This window comes from Schistocerca gregaria, chromosome 1 (genome assembly GCF_023897955.1).
Source record: "Schistocerca gregaria isolate iqSchGreg1 chromosome 1, iqSchGreg1.2, whole genome shotgun sequence".
Taxonomy (NCBI): Eukaryota; Metazoa; Arthropoda; class Insecta; order Orthoptera; family Acrididae; genus Schistocerca; species Schistocerca gregaria.
The window spans coordinates 1,061,684,439-1,061,710,030 of NC_064920.1; the positions used below are offsets into that span (position 1 = coordinate 1,061,684,439).

The 25,592-nt window shown below is 42.4% G+C and overlaps 1 protein-coding gene across 1 annotated transcript in view; it reads left to right on the forward strand.

The window, feature by feature from the left end:
• LOC126281256 (rap guanine nucleotide exchange factor 2) overlaps positions 1 to 25,592 on the forward strand; it is a 382,130-nt gene that overhangs the window by 74,168 nt on the left and 282,370 nt on the right. Inside the window, exon 2 of the mRNA XM_049980060.1 lies at positions 24,442 to 24,517. Coding sequence (XP_049836017.1) covers positions 24,442 to 24,517 — 76 coding nt within the window. The remainder of the gene's footprint in view (positions 1 to 24,441; positions 24,518 to 25,592) is intronic.

The following is a 25,592-nucleotide window of genomic DNA, read 5'->3' on the forward strand; positions in this document are numbered from 1 at the left end:
AACAACACCTGCTGATGTTTTACCGCGCATCAAAACAATTTTTGGCAGAGTTGTGATGAACGAACGAGGGTGTGTAAGCGGTTTGGGGCGTTTAGTAGAGGCAGACCAAATATCCATTACGAACAGTGGAGTTGGAGGATCTGCCATTTTGACTGATGTGCAAAAAGTCGAGGGAACTGTTCGTGAACACGGCAGAATGACAGTGGATGGAATTTCTGAAATGTTTCCACAAGTCTCCAGAACACTCCTATGAGAGACACTTGCTGAAACGCTGGGATATCGAAAACTATGCGCAAGATGAGCCCCAAAACAGGTGACACAAACAGCACAAAAAGATGGGGTCAGAAACGCCCATGAGTTTCTTCAGTGAGTTGTGTTGTAAGGTGAGGATTTTCTGAGCTCTGTTGTGACTGGAGATGAAACGTGGGTGGCTCATTACACACCTCACACAGAAATACAGTCGTTACAGTGACGTCACCCCAATTACCTATTTATCAAAGAATTCAGAACCACAATTTCTGAATAAAAAAGACGTCCTCGTTGTTTTGGGACCTAAAAGGCACCGTTTTGGTCGAATTTCTGCATGGGGATGGAGGGAGTGGGAGGAGGATGAGACCATCAATTCAGGACGACATGTGAGACCCTAAAAAAGCTCAAAAGGAGTATTCAGTACAAGAGGATGCTAATTAGGCAATGTGGTTATTACACAACGACGCCCGTTCTCACACAGTCTTAGGCACCAAGACTCTGTTAGTCTTAGATGTGGCTGGTTATTTTGAACATCCCCGTATTCCCCCGGCCTGATGTTTTATGTTGATCTCTATTCCAATTTTCTGTACAGGTTCCGGAACTGGAAAGATCTCCCATTAAGTCATCCATTCCCACGCTGAAACTGCAAGCGGATTCTGCCGTCTGATTGGTAGCTCCGACAGCTCTTCGCACTGGTCCTCACTGCACTATCCTCTGCTGTCAGACAACCCTTTGCAACGGGTTCAGCCGGTGTATGAATGCAGCCTGTGTATGACCAAAACATTACTGCCTCTTTAATTCCAGCCCTGCTCGTGTCCCGTGTTTTGTACTATTATGTTTCCTGTCCAGTCCGCGTTTTTAGGAAGGGAAAATGTCTGTTTTTATTCTTCTGTCCTGGCTTTAAGTTCTCTTATCTTATTCTCATTAAACCTGTTCGATTTGGAAGATAATGGCAGCAGAATGGCCACTCTTCCTCATTAGTTCTCGAAACTGTTACGATCATAGGAGCGCGTGTCCGAATTCGATCGGTATCTGCTGTCATGGCTGCTTTGCAAGCACTCCAGACAACGTAGCAACACACTTAAAATTTGTCGAAATAGTGTCTTTCATACAGTTTTACAGATTTCGCAGAATCCTTCCATAAAATCTAAGTCTTCCATTCACCTCCATAACAATGAATTTAGTAATTCGTACCGTTTCATATCTCTTGTTAGCACTACCCCTACATGCGTATATGATGTGACGTGCTCAAGATGTTTACTAACCTTGTAAAAGGATGTTATTAGTTTCTGTGTCTTTCTAATAGACATTGTTTTACATTTATCCGTTCATTACACCAATTGAAAATTTGGTATAATAATTTTGAGTTTCCTATCGCTCATCCAACGACGATGCATTTATGTAAACAACAGTTTTGTGAGCTGAAGACCTTATAGCGCCGATGATCTTACGATTTTACTTGTTACCATCAATTGGCGAACGTTGAAAAGCATCTTAACGTGGATCTACAGTTGGCCCTTTGATCAAGTTGAGCAGTTTCTAAGAATTTGGCAGCGGCTCGATGTTGGACTGAATGGTAAAATGATAAAAACCGAGCATCTCGTCATGATTTCCAGTTGACGAAGCGTGGTCACCTAGGGAAGCCCACTGCACTGTGGTCAAACCACGCCGTACCACTTCACATTTTCGTTTTTCATTTACTCAGAGCGTTGATTTCACCCTGCACTAAATAGAGACTGAGTAGCCAAAAGCAAAAGAGGAAATTTTTTTTGACAATCCGTAGTGAAGTACCTGAACCTCTATTAAAGGTTTGGGACCTCCACGGAACTAACTGTGCCCATGGAGAACCAGGAGAAGACGGTGACCGCTAAGATCTCCGTTTTGTGCTTATAGGGGTCCATGTTGGACATTCGGGAGCAGCCTACCTCAGATTCCTGTAGAACTCGTGATACTTGCAGTTTAGCCGCGCGGGATAGCCGCGTTGTCTAGGGCGGTTTGCCACGATTCGCGCGACTCCCCCCGTTGGAAGTTCGACTCCTCCCTCGTGTGTGTGTGTGTGTGTGTGTGTGTGTGTGTGTGTGTGTGTGTGTGTGTGTGTTTTGTCCTTAGCGCAAGTTAGCTTAAGTTAGATTAGGTAGTGTGTAAGCCTAGAGACCGATGACCTCAGCAGTTTGGACCCATAGGAACTTACCACAAATTTCCAAAAAAACGTGCAGTCTAATTCTCGTATTGCGGCTATATCTGTCCGCCTTGTCTAAGCGGAGGACAATACTCCGAACATTAATGCTGCCGCACATTTTTATCAGCAATTCTCGTATTGACTATATCCGCTATCCACATATTCCGCTGATCCTCTGTACGGTGCATGTGGGAGGGCAATTTGCACTCACGTTAGCAACGTGGGCCCTGTTTGCGAATGGGTTTAGGGAAAATCTGTCTTACCGTAAGACGCGAGATACTGGTAGCAAGATTGAGTGACAGTCGTCCTCGAACACCGTTCCTCCCAGTTCAGCCAAACCGTGTTTCACGTGAACAAGTTGGCTTTCTTCCAGAGATTCGCATTTATGTTCCCTGAGCAGCTCTGCCGAAGAATAGTCGCAGTTGCCGAGGAGGAGCTGTGCGGTAATGACAAACGGAACGGGTTGTGTACAGTAAGAGCGAGAAGAAAGGGCCCGGAATACGGAAGCTGTGCAGCGAAGTGTTCACGGTCCGGCGAGCGTGAATGGCCGGTGAACTTGCGGTGACCGTGCTGGGAGCAGATCAGTTTAACTGCGGTACCATACACTTTTTGCGCTGCTGTCCCCAAGCGAACGGCCATTGCTGTCACCTCCATCACACTGGTTTTTGCCGATGCTTACCGCCTTTCCTGGGTCAATACAGCTCTTGGGCGCTAGAACGTTGCTGAGACGTTTCTACGAGAAGAATCAGCAGTAAGAAGCACGACTTCTAGATCTGAAACATCATCGACATTCCGCATCTGAGCGTTACCAACGATTGTTCCAAGAACTGTAAGCTGAGACGAAACCGTAATGCTAATAAAGATATCAGTAAAGTACGGTGGTGCTAACAAGGAAGATATACGCTATTTTCGGCACTGTTGGCCCATTTAGAAAGATTCTGAAAGCCTACGTGACAGCTAGGTTGTTCTCAATAGGCAAATGAAAGCACTGTCCGTGAGTGAAGTCAAAGGACACTCTCCTTCGATATATTGTGCAAAAAATTGATTTATAAGCATTATCAGTCTATATACTTCATCAGCGAATCATTGCACGACTCTGTTATGACGATGAATTGTGGAACTAAAAGAAGACATACAATATGTGATCAAAAGTATCCGGACACCCCCAAAAACACACGTTTTTCATTTTACGTGCATTGTGCTGCCACCTACTGCCAGATATTCCATATCAGTGACCTCAGTAGTCATTAGACATCGTGAGAGAGAAGAGTGGGACGCTCCGCGGAACTCACGGACTTCGAACGTGGTCAGGTGATTTGGTGTCACTTGTGTCATACGTCTGTAGGCGAGATTTCCAACAGTTGAAGAGGGTCGTAATGTGTAATAGGCAGACATCTATCCACATCATCACACAGGAATTCCAAACTGTATCAGGATCCGCAGCAAGTACTATGACAGTTAGACGGGAGGTGTGAAACTTAGATTTCATGGTCGAGCGGCTGCTCATAAGCCACACTTCACGCCGGTAAATGCCAAGCGACGCCTCGCTTAGTGTACAGAGCGTAAACATTGAAGGACTGAACAGTGGGGAGAACGTTGTGTGGAGTGACGAATCACCGTACACAATATGACAATCCGATGACAGGGTGTGGGTATGGCGAATGCCCGGTGAACCTCATCTGCCAGCGTGTGCAGTGCCAACAGTAAAATTGGGAGGTGGCGGTGTGATCGTGCTTTTCAAATGGTTCCAATGGCTCTGAGAACTATGGGACTTAACATCTGAGGTCATCAGTCCCATAGAACTTAGAACTACCTAACGAACCTAAGGACATCAAACACATCTATGCCCTTGACGGGATTGGAACCTGCGACCGTAGCGGTCGCGCGGTTCCAGACTGTAGCGCCTAGAACAGCCGGCGTCTATTTCATATTTGAAGACATTTGAATGTACTACGCACAGAGGTTGGTGTCAACTCTAGTGGATCAATGGATGCTGACGGAAATTATTGAAACGTGCTGTGCTGTTTCTTAGAATGTGTCCATCTACTGAAACCCGTTTCGCCAAATGTGTTGAATCCGAAACGTAACGCAATCGTAAGCTTTGACACTGTTCAGCTGTCTCAACACTGCGTCCAGACTGGATGGCTTAGTTACACAGAAATAGATTAAAAGGATGAGAGAATTAAAGGCGACAGACCACCATCGCTGCCCAGCAGATGGTGTCCAGCGTGCGTGTGTACCCGCATTATCGGCTTCCCATCAAACGCGCTTTGCTGCGCTAGTAATTAAATAACTGCTGAGTGTTGCGTAAACAGTCGATGCGAGCCGATATGTCGCCGCCCTTCCGTACAACGTTGTGCTAAAATTTTCCCGAGGCAAGTGCCTTTCAATTTAACACTGAGTATGTCGTTTTTGATATTCCTCGTGTCATTGCAAAGTTAATTATTATTCCGAAATTTAATCAAGCGATAGCTACCCACTTAAAAATATGGAAATGACAACGCACTGTGTAATGAAATTACTAATTCGTGTGTTTAGATTTATCGTAATTGCATGTACAGTGATATAACTGTTCAGTGAAAATTGATGTACTGTTTGCTAGAAACTAAGGCCGTATATTTTCACTTACACTCACTTTCGCGCGCGCGCGCGCACGCACGCACGCACGCACACACACACACACACACACACACACACACACACACACACACACTCACAGACACACACACACACACACACACACACACACACACACACACACACACACACACGGCAATTTAGCTTACTTCGTAGCACACACTCATTTAACGACGATGTGATATGGGTCTTCATCGACATACATCAAATGATGATTTAGTGGAAATTCTCGAAGCACATTTTTTGCTATATAGTAATACATGATGGTGTTGAGTATGTCGTGTCCGGAATATTACAGCCATTTCTACATTTCTGAACCTATTTATTTGTCTGTGTTGTAGCACTGTATTAAGTTAAACGTCGATGATAAAGAGTTCAAACTAAAAGATAACATAAGTTTTTGAAATATGCTGGTGTAGAAGAACTTCGAGGACTAGAAGGGGGCACAGTGTCTAATGAAGACATAACGAATCAGATTGGGCAGAAAAGGAATTCGTGACACAACATGACTGAAAGATGGGATCGGCTGGTAGGACACATCTTGTAGCGTCCATGAATCACCAGTTCGGTAATAGAGATAAATGTGGAGGGGGTAGAATTGCAGAGAGACCAAGTCTTCAATGCAGGAAGCAGTTAGTAGGCTCACATGGATGCACTATGTAAACGAACGTTTTTAGTTTTCCAGAAGGCTTTACACTCCGTTCCTCACAAGCGTCTTCTAACGAAATGGAGTGCATATAGAATATCGGCTCCGTTGTGCGACTGGATTCGTGATTTCCTGTCAGAAAGTTCACAGTTCGTAGTAATAGACGTAAAGTCATCGAGTAAAACAGAAGTAATATCCGGCGTTACCCAAGGATGTGTTATAGGCCCTCTATTGTTCCCGATCTATATTAACGTCATAGGAGACAATCTGAGTAGTCCTATTAGATTGTTTGCAGATGATGCTGTCATTTACCGTCTTGTAAAGTCATCAGATGATAAAGACGAATTGCAAAACGCTGTAGATAAGATATCCGTAGGGCTCCATAAGTGGCAATTGACCCTGAATAAAGAAGAGTGTGAAGTTGTCCCCAAGAGTACTAAAAGAAATCAGCTAAATTTCGATTACGCGATAAGTTTCACAAATCTTAAGGCTGTAAATTGAATTAAATACTTAGGGATTACAATTACAAATAACCTACATTGGAACGACCACATAGATAATATTGTTGGTAGAGCAAACCAAAGACTGCAATTCACAAGCAGAACACTTAGACGGTTCAACAGGTCTACTAAAGAGACTGCTTGCTCCATGCTTCTCCACCCTATTCTGGAGTATTGCTGTGCGGTGTGGGATCCACATCAGGTAGGACTGACAGAAACATCGAAAAAGTACAAAGAAGGGCGGCCCGTTTTGTACTATGGCGAAATAGGGGAGATAGTGCCACAGACAGGATACGTGCATCGGAGTAGCAATCATTAAAACAAAGGCATTTTTCGTTGCGACTGGATCTACTCATGAAATTTCAATCACCAGTTTTCTCCTCCGATTGCGAAAACGTTCTATTGCCACCCACCTACATAGGGAGAAACGATCATCACGATGAAATAAATCAGGGCTCGCACAGAAAAATTTAAGTACTCGTTTTTCACGCACGCCGCTCGAGATGGGAACGATAGAGAGACAGCTTGAAAACGGTTTGTTGAACCTTCTGCCAGGCACTTTATTGTGAATTGCAGAGTAATCACGTAGATGTAGAACGTGAAGAGCCACATCAAATCAGTCCTTGGACTGTAGATCACAACACATCTAGAGTTGCGGCACCTGAGAGAATGTTTTACTACGTATTTCAGGTAGTTTCTTGACTAGACACATCGGTGTAAAAATTTTATCATCTCGTTATTTTATAATACTGAATTTATTTTACATATAAAATTACCGATACAGAAGTCCAGAATGTTAGTTTTAGATCTTTAGACGACCGCTTGATACGACTGAAATTGTTACCCTAAAATGTGCCTCTACCTTGACATAAAAATTATTTTCACCATTGCAGCAATCTGACTCGTATCCTCATTGGAAAAGTATCGCATTTCACAACATTAATGTATTTCGCTTCACTATTCCCGAAATACATTAAATACCTTTCAGTTTCACAAGCCCGTACCACATCAACCACTTCGACGAGTATAAGTTCACATATGTTCTGTTTTTTCTTAGTCGCCAAGTTAATTATCATCGTCTTAGCGTATAAGGTCGTCTTTTCGCTGAGTAAAACTTTGTTTTGATTGCCACACTTGTGACAACACCAAGTGCGTGAACTGAAATGTGCACGCAATTCGAGAGTAGGACATCCTGGGCTATACGCGACAAACAATACAGTTCCAAGGCGGTATGTATGTGAAGAAACGAACCTCCAGTGTAACGTATCTGGCAGCCATATAAATAGCACTGTATTTAATCGCAGAGATGATCTTATACGCTACGAACAAATCAATATAAACGTCTAATATCTTCGAGGATATTGGGGTCTTGGTGCAGAAAACCTCTGAAAACGCAAGCGAATTTTTACTCCTGTTGACAATGGCCCATGTCTTCCGCAGTCAGTATACATGTTATCGTGTGAACGTGATGTCCTCGGCATAATAATTTATATGAAAAACTGCACACAATTCAGTCTAAGCTGTGTGTGTGTGTATGTGTGTGTCTGTGTGTGTGTGTGTCTGTGTGTGTGTGTGTGTGTGTGTGAACGAAACAACATACTTGGCAACTGGCTGGTTTTATTTAGATAGAAACCCTAAAAGTCGTGCACGTTTTGAGTCGAAACTACATCTTGATGAAAAAGTCTCATCAGCTGTCAACGTGCTATCTGGCTATCCCCTTATATGCTGCAGACAGCATCCGTGTAAATAAGATGACACAGTATTAAGTTTCTCGTTTATATATATTCTGTAAGTTCCGTATTATTATAATTAGTAAAATTCTGCAGTGGAGTCAAACAGCCAAGGAGGATCTAGATTATCCCTTTTAAAATGTTTCTCTTGATTTGACTCTCCTGAAAGACCGTTGATTGGAATCTTTATCATTATTATTATTATTATTATTATTATTATTAGAAGCATTATACTGTTTCCTAATTAGATAACACGTAGTATGCTTCGTTCCTGTGGCTTTCCTGTACTTTCTGACATGCCATAAAATAATTTTTTCATAATGCGGGGCCACAGTCATAATATGTTTCATTAAAGTCAGTACCGACATTAGACTGGTGTTTATGGCATCAAAGTGCCATTCTCAAGTGTTTTAAGTGTTATAATCTGCCTAAGATGGCATACTGTCGTATTAAAGTACACTATTAGACACATTGTCTAAGAATCGATATTTCTCGCAGAGCCTACTGCTTTGTTTCATCACTGAGTATACCATCTTAAAGCACTTGAGAATGGCACTTTGAAGCCGAAATCATGATTGTGTAAGTGTAAATGTAACACTGTAAATAAACAACAGTCTAATGGCGGTACTGACTTCAAAGAAATAGTCATAAAAGTACACGTCGATGAAGTACCATTGTTGTTATTACCATACGGAAGGCCGATTAATTATCGATCACACGGCGAACGACATATCGTGGCGATAAACACACGGCTCGCTTATTATGAAGATGAGTTGTTCAAATATGCGTCCGGTTGTTTGCATAATCTGTTTCGGACCAACACTGAGTTCATAAAGAAATGACAAAATTTGGACACTCTGTTAACGGTATGATAATCTCACAGTAACCTGTCTTTTCATTATAGAAATAAAGAATTCAGATTAGTTTGTTAATCAATTATTTAATGAAGTTTACACCATGAAGTCCATTAGAGGGTCGTGGTGGTGGTGGTGGTGGTGGTGGTGGTGGTGGTAGTGGTGGTTTTTGGTAGTGGTAGGAGTAGTAGGTACAGATACCAGGTCCAAAAGTTATCGTCAAGGGGCGTTCACGAAGAAGGAAGATAGAAAATTCATTGTGCCAAGCAGTGAACAAATAATTGGTACACTGCTCCGATTTAAATATTTTGTTTCTTCTTTGTTTCGTGTAGGTGTGCTGAGTGTATTAATTTTAGCTAACCTGGTATACATACGCAGCTAACTCTGATACTCTTGCTTGTGTAAACATGGAGCTTTAGATGTGTTTGCAGCAGTTTAATTGAAATTAATGCAGCACGGCGATCAAATGAAAATTCATTTATATGAGTGTTACTTACTATCAGTACTCCGTTAGCTGAAGTATAAAGGATAATTACTGTTATTAAATGGTTTTAGCTTTCAGCCGAACGAACCTTCTGCTAGAAATTCATACTGCACTGTAGAAGAACAAACAAAAACGAAGTGTTGTGATTATGTCTAATTAAAAACGGAATTTTAGATTTGCTCTTAAGAGTTGGGACATTTACCTGTGTATAGTTAGCAACCAATCCTGGTTGAGGGCTTCACTCTGTCTTCATTGAAAGTGGGCTTCCACCTTGATAGAATAGCTAAGTCTTCCGCGCATAGACACAGTGCGGAATGGACTCCATCGAGGGTCTGTTCTTGCAGCAATACGTTCAACCTGTGTACTGCAGATACTCCTAATACTGCCAGCAGGAATTCCGTTTATGCAGATGGCCTAGACGCTGGAATCCAAGGAAAGCTCATAGAGGAAACTAAGAAGATAGTGACAGATATCTCAATCTTGTGACATTACTATCGTAAATGGCGACTCGTACTCAGCCCTAGTAAAATAGTATGCTCTTGCGTCCATGTCAGTAATAGACTGACTGAATACAGGATGTAAATCTACGTATACAACATTGTGGAGATTTTAGATCGAACAAAAAGAAACACTTTTCTATGTGACAAAAATTTCACACATGCACAGTTTCCACTCCTAGCGGTCAATTATGCGTTTTGACATTATTGATGATCAGAGACGGTGTTCAAAGTGCCGTGACGTGGATATTATATTATAGAAGCTGCTAAAATGTCCTCCGTTTACGTTAATGAATAACTGGCATCTGCTTCCTAGTGATCGTCTAACACGCTGTAAAGAACCTTGTGTTCCACAAATAATGCCTGAAGATGCAGCCAAACGGTCAACTAGCCGTTCTGGAGTACCTATCGGTGTCGCGTACACCAAACTACGTCCCCTCACAAAAAAGGAACCCACCGGTCAGCAACATCTCTAAAATAATATTCATCACACGACAGTTTGAAGAACTTTCCTGAACATCAATAGCATCAAAAGTTTCGTGAACCCCCTAGCGGGTAGAAGATGCACTTCTGACATTTTTAACACAAAAAGTTTCAATCTCCTATAAACAGTCTTTAAATTTTGTATCACAGTATCTTTGCACCCTACATAATTTCATGGAAATCCTACCCTCCAAAGTCACAGTATTTGGGTGTCACGCTTGACAGATCATTGACTCATCTGATCACCCAGAACGTTATGACCACCTAACCTAATAGCCCGTGTGTCCACCTTCGGCAAGTATAGCAGCGGCGACACGTCGTGGGATGGAAGCTATGAGGCCTTAGTAAGTCGATGGAAGGAGATGGCATCACATCTAAACACACAAGTTGCCTAATTCCTGTGAATTCCGGGAAGAGGGGCGATGATCTGCGACGCCACGTTGAATTACATCAAAGACGTCTTCGATCGTGTTCATATCTGGCGAACTGGAGCGCCAGAACATCGATTAGAACTCGCTACTGTGTACCTCGAGCCGCTCCATCACACTCCTGGCCTTGTGAGACGCCGCATTATCTTGTAGGAAAAGGCCGCTGTCTTTGGGAAACGTGATCGTCATGAAAGAGTGTAAGTGGACTGCAGGCAGTGTACGATATCCTTGGCTGTCATGGTGCCTTGCACGAGCTCCACAGGACACATGGATGCGCACATGAATGTGCCCCCGAGCGTAATAGAGCCGCTACATCTTGTCCCCGTCCCGCAATACGGATGGCAAGGATCTGTTCCCCTGGAAGATGGCGGATTCGCGCCCCTGATCGTCATGATGAAGTTATCGGGATACATCAGTTCATGTAACGCTCCGCCCTTGCACCAACATCCAGGGCTGGTGGTTACCTACCCATTTCATTCGTCGTTGCCGTTATAGTGGTGTCAACACTGGCACGTGCGTGGGTCGTCGGCTGCGTGGGCCCATCGTTAGGAGTGTTCAGACGCACATGTGCTCTGCCCAGCATTAAAGTCTGATGTCAGTTCCGCCACAGAGAGCCGCCTGTCCTGTTTTACCAGTCTGCCTAGCCTACGACGTCCGACATATGTAATGAGGGGTGCCAACTCAATCCCACGACGTCTGCATGTGGTTTCATCTTTGTTTGCCGCGCGGGATTAACCGAGCGGCCTAAGGCGCTGCGGTCATGGACTGTGCGACTGGGCCCGGCGGAGGTTCGAGTCCTCCCTCGGGCATGGGTGTGTGTTCGTCCATAGGATAATTTAGATTAAGTAGTGTGTAAGCTTAGGGACTGATGACCTTAGCAGTTAAGTGCCATAAGATCACACACACACACACACACACACACACACACACACACACACACACACCTTGGCTCGCCACGTGTTGAAGACTTTCATCACAGGGCTCCTCGAACGCCCTAGAAGTCGTGCAGTTTCCGAAATGCAGATTCGAGCCTCCGGGCCGTCACAGTCTGTTCTCGGTCAGACTCAGATGACGCTCACATACACGCAGATACATACACCGCACATGTGTACGACTAGTGCTCATTCCTTGCCAGGTGATGCTGCTATCACATAGACGGGTTTATATCGACAGCAGGACGGTGTGCTTATTGGTCTATCTGATCAGTTTATGGATAACATTTTACTAATAACTAGTTCACACCGGGAACAATATGCCCCAAACGTTACGTCGTAACACTTCGGAATGAGCAACTGCGACGTTCTGAGGCACTTCGACACCTAACTTAATGTGACAATGCGTACGATAGCAGACTATCAAAGAATTACATCAGCTTCAGAACTCCCAACAGTACGTCTCATCTCTCCATTTGAATTCAGAAAGTGGAGACTTTGTCATACGAATGTCACAAGATACTGGACAAACCCGAGCTTCCCTTTCGCAGCTGCGTCCGAAGTGCTACATCTGACATGCTAGCAGTAAAAATTGCTGCAGAACTCCTTGATAGAGGATTTGAATTACGAGTTATAAAAGGGTGCAAATATTGATCCATCAACCACAAACAGGGATTTAGCCGACTTAAACACCAACAGGATATCAGTAGGTTTCGATTTGTCCCGAAATACATAGAAAACAGCAAGCAGAATGAACACGAAGCACGGAATAAGCAGGGATTTTATTCTAATGTGGGAAACAGCGATCGAGTCATTTTGTAATTGCGGCGAGACACCCAGATTATCCAGCACATCGTGTAGTGCAACGTAACATTGTATCCTGTTAATGCAGAAGACTTCTTGACACTGACCCCAAATGCTGTTGGGTGGATTGAGGTATTAAATTTAACATTATAGGCTATGCACCATGTATGTAAAATATTTTCGCTCTGTGTTTTATGTATTTTTCATTATTGCCGTTGTTTTATATTTGTACAATACTGTGTATACTTGATTATGGCGGCCCTGTTCTTAAAGAGAGAGCTCGCGTAGTGTGGAATTGGCGATAAAGCATGTGTGTGGTTCGTAGTTTCGATCATTTCGCTCCTGCCTGCGAACAGTTACCATGGCTGCGTGCCGATAAGCGTAGAGACTATCACAGCCTTTTCTTTTGCTTTGCCGCGCGGTATTAGCCGAGCGGTCTGGGGCTCTGCAGTCATGGACTGTGCGGCTGGTCCCGGCGGAGGTTCGAGTCCTCCCTCGGGCATGGGTGTGTGTGTTTGTCCTTAGGATAATTTAGGTTAAGTAGTGTGTAAGCTTAGCGACTGATGACCTTAGCAACTAAGTCCCATAAGATTTCACACACATTTGAACATTTTTCTTTTATTTTGCTTTATCGTCTTCTCAGTCGTTGCACTCCCTCTGATTTATCTCCAACTCGTACCCTACTACCTCAACAGCACAGCAGAAATACTCGTTCTGAATAAACTAAAATACACACTATAACACTACATAACAAAGCCATCTCTTCAAACTCATTGTCTGTATTAGGAAAGCGACTTTGGAATGATCTTCCTCGAAATATCAGAGATATTAAATGCCTATGAAAATTCAAAACAGAGCTAATAGTGCACCCTCATCACACTAGCTCTCTCTCCCATATACTTACCTGCAGCCCATTCTTATCAGCACCCACTTCCCCAGCACTTTTCCATCCCCTTTGTTACAGAAACTACTGAAAGTCTGTTCTTCCTTATTAGCTGTTGTGGCTGTCATTTTTCAATCTTCTCCACTTGATACACCTTTCCTTTATACTGATGTTAAATACTGTTTCTAGTAATAACTAATCAATATTATTGTTATTCTTAATGTCTTTTACCATCATCATCATCAGTTGTATTATTACTTCTTTCTTATCTCAGACGTTATGTCTGGTCAAAAGTAGAAAGTCACGCGGACTTCCGTTTAACTGTACTGTATATGTTATATTCCATTTAGGAACTTTCGGGTAATTGAACATGTATCAATAATTACGGATTTCTGTATTTCTATATACAAGTTTGGATGTAGCTGTATTGCATTGATGTACTGGTGGATATTGTGTGGTATGACTCCTGTAGTTCGTAGTATAATTGGTATAATGTCAACTTTATCCTGAGGCCACATATCCTTGACTTCCTCAGCCAGTTGGATGTATTTTTCAATTTTTTCTCCTGTTTTCTTTTGTATATTTGTTGTATTGGGTATGGATATTTTGATTAGTTGTGTTAATTTATTCTTTTATTGGTGAGTATGATGTCATGTTTGTTATGCGGTGTTGTTGTATCTGTTATAATGGTTCTCTTCCAGTATAATTTGTATTCATCATTCTCCAGTGCATTTTGTGGTGCATACTTGTATGTGGGAACGTGTTGTTTTATAAGTTTATGTTGTAAGGCAAGCTGTTGATGTATTATTTTTGCTACAGTGTCATGTCTTCTGGGGTATTCTGTATTTGCTAGTATTGTACATCCGCTTGTGATGTGATCTACTGTTTCTATTTGTTGTTTGCAAAGTCTGCATTTATCTGTTGTGGTATCGGGATCTTTAATAATATGCTTGCTGTAATATCTGGTGTTTATTGTTTGATCCTGTATTGCAATCATGAATCCTTCCGTCTCACTGTGTATATTGCCTTTTCTTAGCCATGTGTTGGATGCGTCTTGATCAATGTGTGGCTATGTTAGATGATACGGGTGCTTGCCATGTAGTGTTTTCTGTTTCTAATTTACTTTCTTCGTATCTGTTGATGTTATGTGATCTAAAGGGTTGTAGAAGTGGTTATGAAATTGCAGTGGTGTAGCCGATGTATTTATATGAGTGATTGCTTTATGTAATTTGCTAGTTTCTGCTCGTTCTAGAAAGAATTTGCTTAAATTGTCTACCTGTCCATAATGTAGGTTTTTTTATGTCAATAAATCCCCTTCCTCCTTCCTTTCTGCTTAATGTAAATCTTATTTTGCTGAATGTATGTGATGTATTCTATATTTGTGGCATTGTGATCGTGTAAGTGTACTGAGTGCTTCTAGATCTGTGTTACTCCATTTCACTACTCCAAATGAGTAAGTCAATATTGGTATAGCAAAAGTATTTATGGCTTTCGTTTTGTTTCTTGCTGTCAATTCTGTTTTCAGTATTTTTGTTAGTCTTTGTCTATATTTTTCTTTCAGTTCTTCTTTAATATTTGTATTATCTATTCCTATTTTTTGTCTGTATCCTAGATATTTATAGGCATCTGTTTTTTCCATCGCTTCTATGCAGTCACTGTGGTTATTCAATATGTAATCTTCTTGTTTAGTGTGTTTTCCCTTGACTATGCTATTTTTCTTACATTTGTCTGTTCCAAAAGCTATATTTATATCATTGCTGATTACTTCTGTTATCTTTAGTAATTGGTTGAGTTGTTGATTTGTTGCTGCTAGTAGTTTTAGATCATCCATGTATAGCAAATGTGTGATTTTGTGTGGGTATGTTCCAGTAATATTGTATCCATAATCTGTATTATTTAGCATGTTGGATAGTGGATTCAGAGCAAGGCAGAACCAGAAAGGACTTAATGAGTCTCCTTGGTATATTCCACGCTTAATCTGTATTGGCTGTGATGTGATATTATTTCTATTTGTTTGGATATTAAATGTGGTTTTCCAATTTTTCATTACTATGTGTAGGAACTGTATCAATTTAGGATCTACTTTGTATATTTCCAATATTTGTAGTAACCATGAGTGGGGTACACTATCAAAAGCTTTTCGGTAATGAATGTATGCTTGATGTAGCGACCTTTGTTTAGTTTTAGCTTGATATGTCACCTCTGCATCTATTATCAGTTGCTCTTTACATCCTCGTGCTCCTTTGCAACAGCCTTTTTGTTCTTCATTTATAATTTTGTTCTGTGTTGTATGTGTCATTAATTTCTGTGTAATGACTGAAGTTAATATTTTGTATATTGTTGGTAGGCATGTTATGGGGCGGTATTTAGCTGGGTTTGCTGAGTCTGCTTGATCTTTAGGTTTCATATAAGTTATTCCATGTGTAAGTGTATCAGGGAATGTGTATGGGTCTGCAATGTAACTGTTAAATAATTTAGTTAGATGTGAATGTGTTGAGGTGAACTTCTTTAGCCAGAAATTTTCTATTTTATCTTTTCCAGGGGCTTTCCAATTGTGAGTAGAATTAATTGCTTTGGTGACTTCATGTTGCAAAATTATCACTTCAGGAATTTGTGGTATCATTTTGTACGTGTCTGTTTCTGCTTCTATCGACCGTGCATGCCTGTTATGTTGTACTGGATTTGACCTTATGTTGCTCCAGAAGTGTTCCATGTCTGTTATGTTTGGTGGATTGTCTATTTTAATGTGTGTGTTATCTATTGTCTGGTAAAATTTCTTTTGGTTTGCTTTGAATGTTTGGTTTTGTTTCCTTCTATTTTCACTTTTTTGTATCTTCTAAGTCGTTTGGCAAATGCTTGTAATTTCTGATTCCTTTCATCAAATTGCTCTATCGCTTCTTGTTGTGAGATTTTACGTAACCTTTCTCGTTTTTTTCTGACATTTGATGTCTTATAAATTGTGTTAGCTGTCCAATGTCTTTTCTCAGTTTTTCTATTCTGATCTGTATAGCCTGTGTTGCCATGCTGGTTTTGTGGGTTTCTTCTGTGTGTTGGTTGGTTCTGATCTCTGCCTAGTGTGTATATTTAGTGTAGTGAGTGCTCCTATATAAACCAGTAGTTGTGACTCTTTCATAGTTGTGTTTTCATTTATTTTGTTGTGTATGATTGTGTTGATAGTTTTTATTGTTGTTTCGACTTGTGGGTTACTTGGCGGTCTATGCAAGAATGGTCTAATGTCTGTATTTGTGTCTTTGTATTCTATATATGTCAGCTGAAATTTTTCTTCTATATCTAACGTGTGTCACTTCGTGTTCTATTTGTACATGTTCTGGTGGCAGTCTTAAGATTTCGTTTTCCTCTGATTGTTTAATTGATGTGCGTTGTTCTTTGTTTGTTTGCCCTGGGATGTTTTGAGTCCATTACTGTATTTTCTTCTTCTTCTGATTGCACATTATTTTGTTCCAGTATTTGTTGTACTTGTTGTTTGATGTTTTTTAATTCTGACTGGGGTATCCTGTTATTTTTGATTATTACACGGATCTGATCAGCTAGTCGTTGTTCTGTTAAAAATTTTAATTCTGGGTATCTGGTAATAAATGTTGTGTATACTTGTGATCTGTATCCAGTTGTGTTGGTTCCTAGGTTTGTTGCTTGGTAATAACAGAACATGAGGTGTCGATTAACTTCATCTGACCATCTCATCCTCTGTCTTTGTTTTCCTTCTATTATTATTATTATTATTATTATTATTATTATTATTATTATTATTATTATTATTCACTGTTATTATTTACGTTGATAATTATAACTGTTCTCACAGTGATTGTTGGATGTACGACAGTCTTTCAATAAGTAATGCAACGTATTACTTCTGTTGGCCAATTTCGGTTGAAACGTTTCATGTTCAGCCCCTATAGTTTCATGAAGGTTCCGCTGACATACGTAGCCTTCAGAATGACGCCTGTAACGGAAGCTCGTTGCAGAGCTCTGTCATTGAGTTCCTGTTGGCAGAAAACCAGATCATCACAGATATTCATAGACGCTTGCAGACTGTCTACGGAGACATAGCAGTGAACAAAAGCGTGGTGAAACGTTGGACGGGGCATCCGGGTGAGACGATTGTCGCTGTACAACTGGGAAGCAGTAGATGGATGATGGGCAGGTTATTAATGCAGCGAAACGTTGGCTGCGGTGCCGACCAGGAGAGTGGTACCATAAGGAAATAACTGGCCATAGCATAAATGTGGCGCAAGGCCGACGCATTGGACGGAGGCTGTGTTGAAAAATTGTGTCTTGTAGCCACCAGAGTGGGGAAAATGTACACACACACACACACACACACACACACACACACACACACACTGTTGTGTGTTTGGAAAATTGTTATTGTGTACCATTGGTATGTTCAAGACTATATCTGTACCATTGGACATACTCTATGTGATCCAAAGTATCCGGAAACCTGGCTGAAAATGACTTAAAAGGTCCTGGCGCCCTCCATCGGTAATGCTGGACTTCAATACGGTGTTGGCCCACCCTTAGCCTTGATGACAGTTTCCAATCTCGCAATCATACGTTCAATCAGGTGCTGGAAGGTTTCTTGGGGAATGTCAGCCCATTCTTCACGGAGTGCTGCACTGAGGAGAGGTACCGATGTCGGTCGGTGAGGCCTGGAACGAAGTCGGTGTTCCAAAACATCACAGAGGTCTCTCTAGGGTCAGGTCAGGACTCTGTGCAGGGGAGTCCAGTACAGGGATGTTATCGTCGTGTAACCACTCCTCCACAGGCCGCACATTAAGAACAAAGGTTCGATTGTGTTGAAATATGCAATCGCCATCCCCGAATTGCTCTTCGACAGTGGGAAGCAAGAAGGTGCTTAAACAATCAGTGTAGGTTCAAATCAAATGGCTCTGAGCACTATGGGACTCAACATCTGAGGTCATCAGTCCCCTAGAACTTAAAAGTACTTAAACGTAACTAACCTAAAGACATCACACACATCCATGCCCGAGGCAGGATTCGAACCTGCGACCGTAGCGGTCGCGCGTTTGCAGACTGAAGCGCCTGGAACCGTTAGGCCACAGCGGCCGGCACCATTGTAGGCCTGTGCTGTGATAGTGCCACGCAAAACAACAAGGGGTGCAAGCCCCCTCCATGAAGAACACGATCACACCATAAAACCACCTCCTCCGAATTTTACTGTTGGCATTACATAAGCTGGCAGATGACGTTCACCGGGCATTCTCCATATCCACACCCTGCAATCGGATAGCCACATAGTGTACCACGATTTGTCACACCACATGATGTTTTCTCACTGTTCAATCGTCCAATGTTTACGCTCCGTACACCAGGCGATGCATCGTTTCGTTTTTACCGGCGTGAAGTGTGGCTTATGAGTAGCCGCTCGAGCATGAAATTCAAGTTTTCTCACCTCCCGCCTAACTGTTATCGTACTTGCCGTGAATCCTGATGCAGTTTGGAATTCCTGTGTAATGATCTGGATAGAAGTCTGCCTATTACACATTACGACCCTCTTCAACTGTTGGCGGTCTCTGTCAGTTAACAGACTAGGTGTGTCCGTACGCTTTCGTGCTGTACGTCTCCCTTCACGTCTGCACTTCACTATCACTTCGGAAACAGTGGAGAGTGGAAATCTCGCGTACAGACCTATGACACAAGTGACACCCAATCATCTGACCACGTTCGAAGTCCATGAGTTCCGCAGAGTGCCTTATTCTGCTCTCGTGATTTTTAATGACGACTGAGGTCGCTGTCATGAAGCATCTGGCGGTAGCACAATGCATCTAATATGAAAACGTATGTTTTTTTTTTTGAGGGGGGGGTCCGGATACTTTTGATCACATAGTGTATGTTAAGTGGAAATGAGTTTGTTCGCACATGACATGAAACAGAAATATTTAAATGTGACACACACATCGGCAATATCATACACTGGTAATGCTCTAAGACCGAAACTGCCAGTAATGTAATTTGCGTACATGATTCATTATAGGAACAAGACTGAGAGCCTACTGTGATTAAAATGGTTCCGTCATTTAGACCAATTAATTAATGTGGTAATATCCTGTATTCAGATTTATGCTAAATAAATAAGTGAAGTAGTTTTTTTGGCTTAGATCGTCGTATTTTGGTAAAAACAAGCAATAAAAAAAATAACATCTCAAAAAAATTAATGAAGCTGAAGGAACGATAAATATTGGTCTCTGCCACACACTTTAATCAAAAATGTTCAAATGTGTGTGAAATCTTATGGGACTTAACTGCTAAGTTCATCTGTCCCTAAGCTTACATACTACTTAACCTAAATTATCGTAAGGGCACACACACACACACACACACACACACACACACACACACACACACACACACACACACACACACACACACACACGCCCGAGGGAGGACTCGAACCTTCGCCAGGACTAGCCGCACAGCCCATGACTGCAGCGCCCTAGACCGCTTGGCTAATCCCGCGCGGCACACTTTAATCCTCCCTCAGTATAAATGTGGATCTGGATGGTAGTTGCCGTAGGAAACCTGCCAGAAGGTGACGTCCCAGTGTCTGATTTGCGTCCCGGCGCGTTTGCCGTGAACGTGTTGGACCCGGCTCTTCAGGAAGCGCTGGGAAACAGCCCGGCAGGCGGAGTCCTCTGCTGGTGGCAGCTAATCGGATCTGCAGGCGCGCCCGGCTCTCACTAGCTGGCTGCTGGCCGCCAGATAACGCGACAACAGAACGGAACAGAAGAGGCCTGCGCGCCTAAAGGCGAGCTGCCCGGGGCCCACCGGGCCCCTGCCCAACACTCGCTGAAACTACTACTCCGGCCGAGTTTCTGTGTTGCGTTCCAGTTCTCCCACAGTTCATATATTCACTCATCAGAAGCATCATAAACGGTGTAGACCTACGTAGTATATCATTTCAAGATCTATAGATTAATTAAGGTTTTTTGCAACTGTCATGAATCTCTTACACTACTGGCCATAAAAATTGCTACACCAAGAAGAAATGCAGACGGTAAACGGGTATTCATTGGACAAATATATTATACTAGAACTGACATGCGATTACATTTTCACGCAACTTGGGTGCATAGATCCTGAGAAATCAGTACCCAGAACAACCACCTGTGGCCCTAATAACGGCCATGGTACGCCTGGGCATTGAGTCAAACAGAGCTTGGATGGCGTGCACAGGTAGACCTGCCCATACCGCTTCAATACGATGCCACAGTTCATCAAGAGTGGTGACTGGTGTATTGCGACGAGCCAGTTGCTCGGCCACCATTTACCAGACGTTTTCAATTGGTGAGAAATCTGGAGAATATGCTGGCCAGGGCAGCAGTCGAACATTTTCTGTATGTAGAAAGGCCCGTACAGGACCTGCAAAAGGCATTCGTGCATTATCCTGCTGAAATGTAGGGTTTCGCAGGAATCGAATGAAGGATAGAGCCACGGGTCGTAACACATCTGAAATGTAACACCCACAGTTCAAAGTGTCGTCAATGCGAACAAGAGGTGACCGAGACGTGTAACCAATGGCACCCCATACCATCACGCCGGGTGATACGCCAGTATGGCGATGACGAATACACGCTTCCAATGTGCGATCACCGCGATGTCGTCAAACACGGATACGACCATTCTGACGCTGTAAACAGAGCCTAGATTCACCGAAAACATGACGTTTTGCCATTCGTGCACCCAGATTCTTCGTTGAGTACACCATCGCAGGCACTCCTGTCTGTGATGCAGCGCCAAGGGTAATCGCAGCCATGGTCTCCGAGCTGATGGTCCATGCTGCTGCAAACGTCGTCAAACTGTTCGTGCAGATGGCGTTATCTTGCAAACGCCCCCATCTGTTGACTCAGGGATCGAGACGTGGCTGCAAGATCCGTTACAGCCATGCGGATAAGAAGCCTGTCATCTCGACTGCTAGTGGTACGAGGTAGTCGGGATCCATCACGGCGTTCCGTATTACCCTCCTGAACCCACCGGTTCCATATTCTGCTAACAGTCATTGGATCTCGACCAACGCGAGCAACAATGTCGCGATACGATAAACCGCAATCGCGATAGGCTACAATCCAACCTTTATCGAAGTGATGGTATGCATTTCTCCTCCTTACACGAGGGATCACAACAACGTTTCATTAGGCAGCTCCGGTCAACTGCTGTTTGTGTATGAGAAATCGTTTGGAAACTTTCATCATCTCAGCACGTTGTAGGTGTCGCCACCGGCGCCATTCTTGTGTGAATGCTCTGAAAAGCTAATCATTTGCATATCACAGCATCTTCTTCCTGTCGGTTAAATTTCGCGTCTGTAGTACGTCATTCTCATGGTGTAGCAACTTTAATGGCCAGTATTGTATTAAGGCCAGGCGCGTTTCGTCTTATTCTATAGCATCTTCAGTGGTCACTGTACCAATATGGTCTTTTTCTTAGTTTTGGTATCTAAGATCCATATTGTTACAGTGACCATTGGAGATGCTGTCGAATAAATCGAAACGCGTCCTATCTTAATACGACTTTCATTACAGTTGCAAAAGACCGTAGTTAACCCACACAACTTTTATATCTGCAACTGTGAAAAGGATGCCGGAAAACAAAGAAGACAAAATTTATCTATCATTTCCTTTAAATATGGAAAAGGTATTATCCACCATACGCCTACTCTACGAGCCTCTTCCATTTCTTTCGGGTGTCCCGCAGCGACCGAGCGGTTCTAGGCGCTTCAGTCTGGAACCGCGCGAGCGCTATGCTCGCAGGCTCGAATCCTGCCTCGGGCATGTATGTGTGTGCTATCCTTAGGTTGGTTAGGTTTGAGTAGTTCTAAGTTCTAGGGAACTGATGACCTGAGATGTTAAGTTCCATAGTGCTCAGAGCCATTTGAACCATTTCTTTCGGGTCAGCACGCTGGTTGCCAGTTCTCAGCTGACGTGAGTCCTCGCTGTGTCATCCTGGGTGTTGTGTCGCCACCTAGTTCGGCGTCTTCTTTTTTTCTCCCTCGTTACGAAAAAGTATCCTTGAGAACGGAGTTGTAAGTAGGCTATTCTGGAACAGTTTTGCTATGTGATCAGTCCTGCTTTTCCTTTCGTTCTTCAGCATTTGTACAGTGTTGTCATGTTCCTAAAACTCCTGTAGTTCCAAATTTTGTTTTCTAGTCTCCTATTCCATGTTCTTTTAACCGTCGAGTGGTCACGCAGTTTTTCGTAACACGACCGGGCGCGTGTCGTAACCATGTTAAGAATAGCCGTCTTTGCGTTACCAAGGTAAACAGGATGAGAAAAATCAAAGTTTAATTTTAGTTTAATTAGACAACGATCAAATAAACATACATCAAGTGAACTAAAGCACTGTTTAATTAAGCAATGAGGAAATAAACTTCCATTCTATCACTCTGTTGCCACCTACAGGTGTTACCCCACAATAATGATATGCTCGAAACATTAAACAGCGCAGCTGCATCAGATCCCAGCCCTCCGACTATTAATTACGTCGTAGACAACTGCCTCACTGTGGAACTGTGCTGCTATCTCGTAATCTGTGTAATTTTCTCACACGGATCGTAAATTACTTCTCACCTAGCTCGCTCTTAATTTTATGTTACCGCTTTTCACTTGGACGTATGACAACATATTGTATCAGTGTGTTAGCTGGAGCTATAACAAACGAATAGGAATGGGATCGCAAACACGAAACAACAATGGAACGGTGCAAACCAATTTTTTGGTTGACGTACTTTTCACATAGACATGCCCGCTCTAGGGTTAACCGATTGCTGTTGTTGTCAGTTGGAAGACAGCTTCGATACAGCTCTTTATTAAACTGTCATAACTTACACTAACTCAAGCTATATAACTTTAAATACTCTTCACTATTCTTAATCCTACTAAACTTTAAAATTACTATTGTGATATCACGGTAACCGATCGAACCGTATTGATAAATTGATTATGACACCAATGACATATTCATATTTACGAACACTTTCAAAGTGAAGCATTTTTTAATCGTGACGAGACTAGGACCTTCAGTTTTCAGTCAGCTGAACGCAGTTAGCTACACAGTTGCGTTCCATTGCGGCAGGGTGTTAGTTGGTTGCGTGTTTCATTGATCAATCGCACGATACGGTAGCCGTTATGATGTGGAACGTGCCAAGTGCACACGAAATGCACATATGAAACAAGATATATATATATAATACAGAGTTAAAGATTAATATTTCTATTATTTATCCCATTCACTTAAGTTGCACAAAATGCATATACTATATTACTATATTTATAGAATTGTTTATTCCTATTCAAGAATTCGTCTGTGGTATGAAAGGAGTTGTGAAGGAGATATGATTTCAATTTATTTTTTAAGCTATTACTGCTCTCAGACATTTTATTTCATTTGGTAGTTTGTAGAAAATTTTTGTTGCAGCATATTTTACCCCTTTCTGTGCCAAAGAGAAGTTGAATAAAGGATAGTGTAAGTGTGTCATTTTTCTGGTATTATAATTATGTATGTCACTGTTGTTTTTAAACTGGTCCATGTTGTTGAGAACAAATTTCATCAGAGAGTAAATGTACTGTGAGGCTGTTGTAAGAATTCCCAATCTTTTAGAAAGATGCTTACAAGATGTGCACATATGAACCCCACACATTATTGTAACCACTTTCTTTTGAGCAGTGAATACTTATCGTCTAAATGTTGAGTGAGACCAAAATATCATTCCGTATGACATCAGAGAGTGAAAGTATGCAAAGTATCTTACTAATTTCTGTATCCTCAGAATTGGCAATTATTTTGATTGCAAAAGTTGCTGATGCTAGTCGCTCTAGAAGACCCAAAATATGAATTTTCCAATTAAGATTCCCATCTATGTGTACCCCTAAAAACATAGTATGCTCTACCCTGTCTACTCACTTCTGTTGATGTGTTATATTTATTGAAGGAACTGTACTTTTTGCAGCAGAAAATTGGATGCACTGTATTTTTTCAAAGTTAATAGCAAGCCCATTTGTTATCTGAACCAAAGTATTTCGGAATTCATGCAGGTATTAAGATTTTTAGTGAAGGCAGTAGATACGTAAAGCTAACCTTTTGTGTTTTGTTTGCTGTTGCAGCTTCGGCAAACGGACGGGTGGCAGCGCTCGGCGACCGAACGAGTGCTTCGTGCTGGAGCCGTCCGAGATGATTGTGGTGAGTACCGAGTACCTGGCCAGCTGCGCCTCTGCTTTTACAGCTTTCACAACTGTTAGCATACACTGAGGCGACAAATGTCGTTCGATAGCGGTATGCACATATACAGATCACGGTAGTGTCTCGCACCTAAGGAATAGGACATGCATCGACGGAGCTGTTATTTGTACTCAGATGATACGTCTGAAAAAGTTTCCGACGTGATTGTGGCTGCATGACGGGAATTAATAAACATTGAATGCGGGATGGTGGTAGGAGCTAGACGCGTGGAACATTCCATTTCGAAAATAGTAAGGGAATTACATATTCCGCAATACACAGTGTTAGGAGAGTGCCGAGAATACGACATTTCAGGTAGTACAGTCTGTTAAGTAAGAGCGTGGTCGGCACTACATCCAGATGGTAAAAGACATAGCCTTACAGTTCTTTCACAGCCCAATAGAGGGACCCTCCGTCCTCCATGCAGTGACCGTAACGAATTAGTTTACTTTGAATTGCCGACTGAGATACACGAGAAGGGACACGAGTGTAGCTTACGCGTCGGGTTTTGAGGCTGTTATTCTCTGTAGCCACCCAAAAGATCTGAAAAAGAGTCATGCCGCGGCGTCTAATATATGGGAAAATGGTTGTAACAATGGAAAATTGTACTGAAATGCTGGAGGATCTGCAGCGAATTGAAGCTTGATGCAGGGAGTAGTAATTGAATCTCAATGTAGACATGTGTAATGTGCTGCGAATACATAGAAAGGAAGATCCTTTATCAATTAGCTGCGATATAGCAGGTCAGCAACTGGAAGCAGCTAATTCCGTGAATTATCTGGGAGTAGGCATTAGGAGTGATTTAAAATGGAATGATCATATAAAGTTGATCGTTGGTAAAGCGGATGGCAGACTGAGAGTCATTGGAAGAATCCTAAGGAAATGCAATCCGATAACAAAGGAAGGAGGTTACAGTACACTTGTTTGCCCACTGGTTGAATATTGCTCAGCAGTGTGGGGTCCGTACCGGATAGGGTTGATAGAATAGATAGAGAATATCCAACGGAGAGCAGCGCGCTTCGTTACAGTATCATTT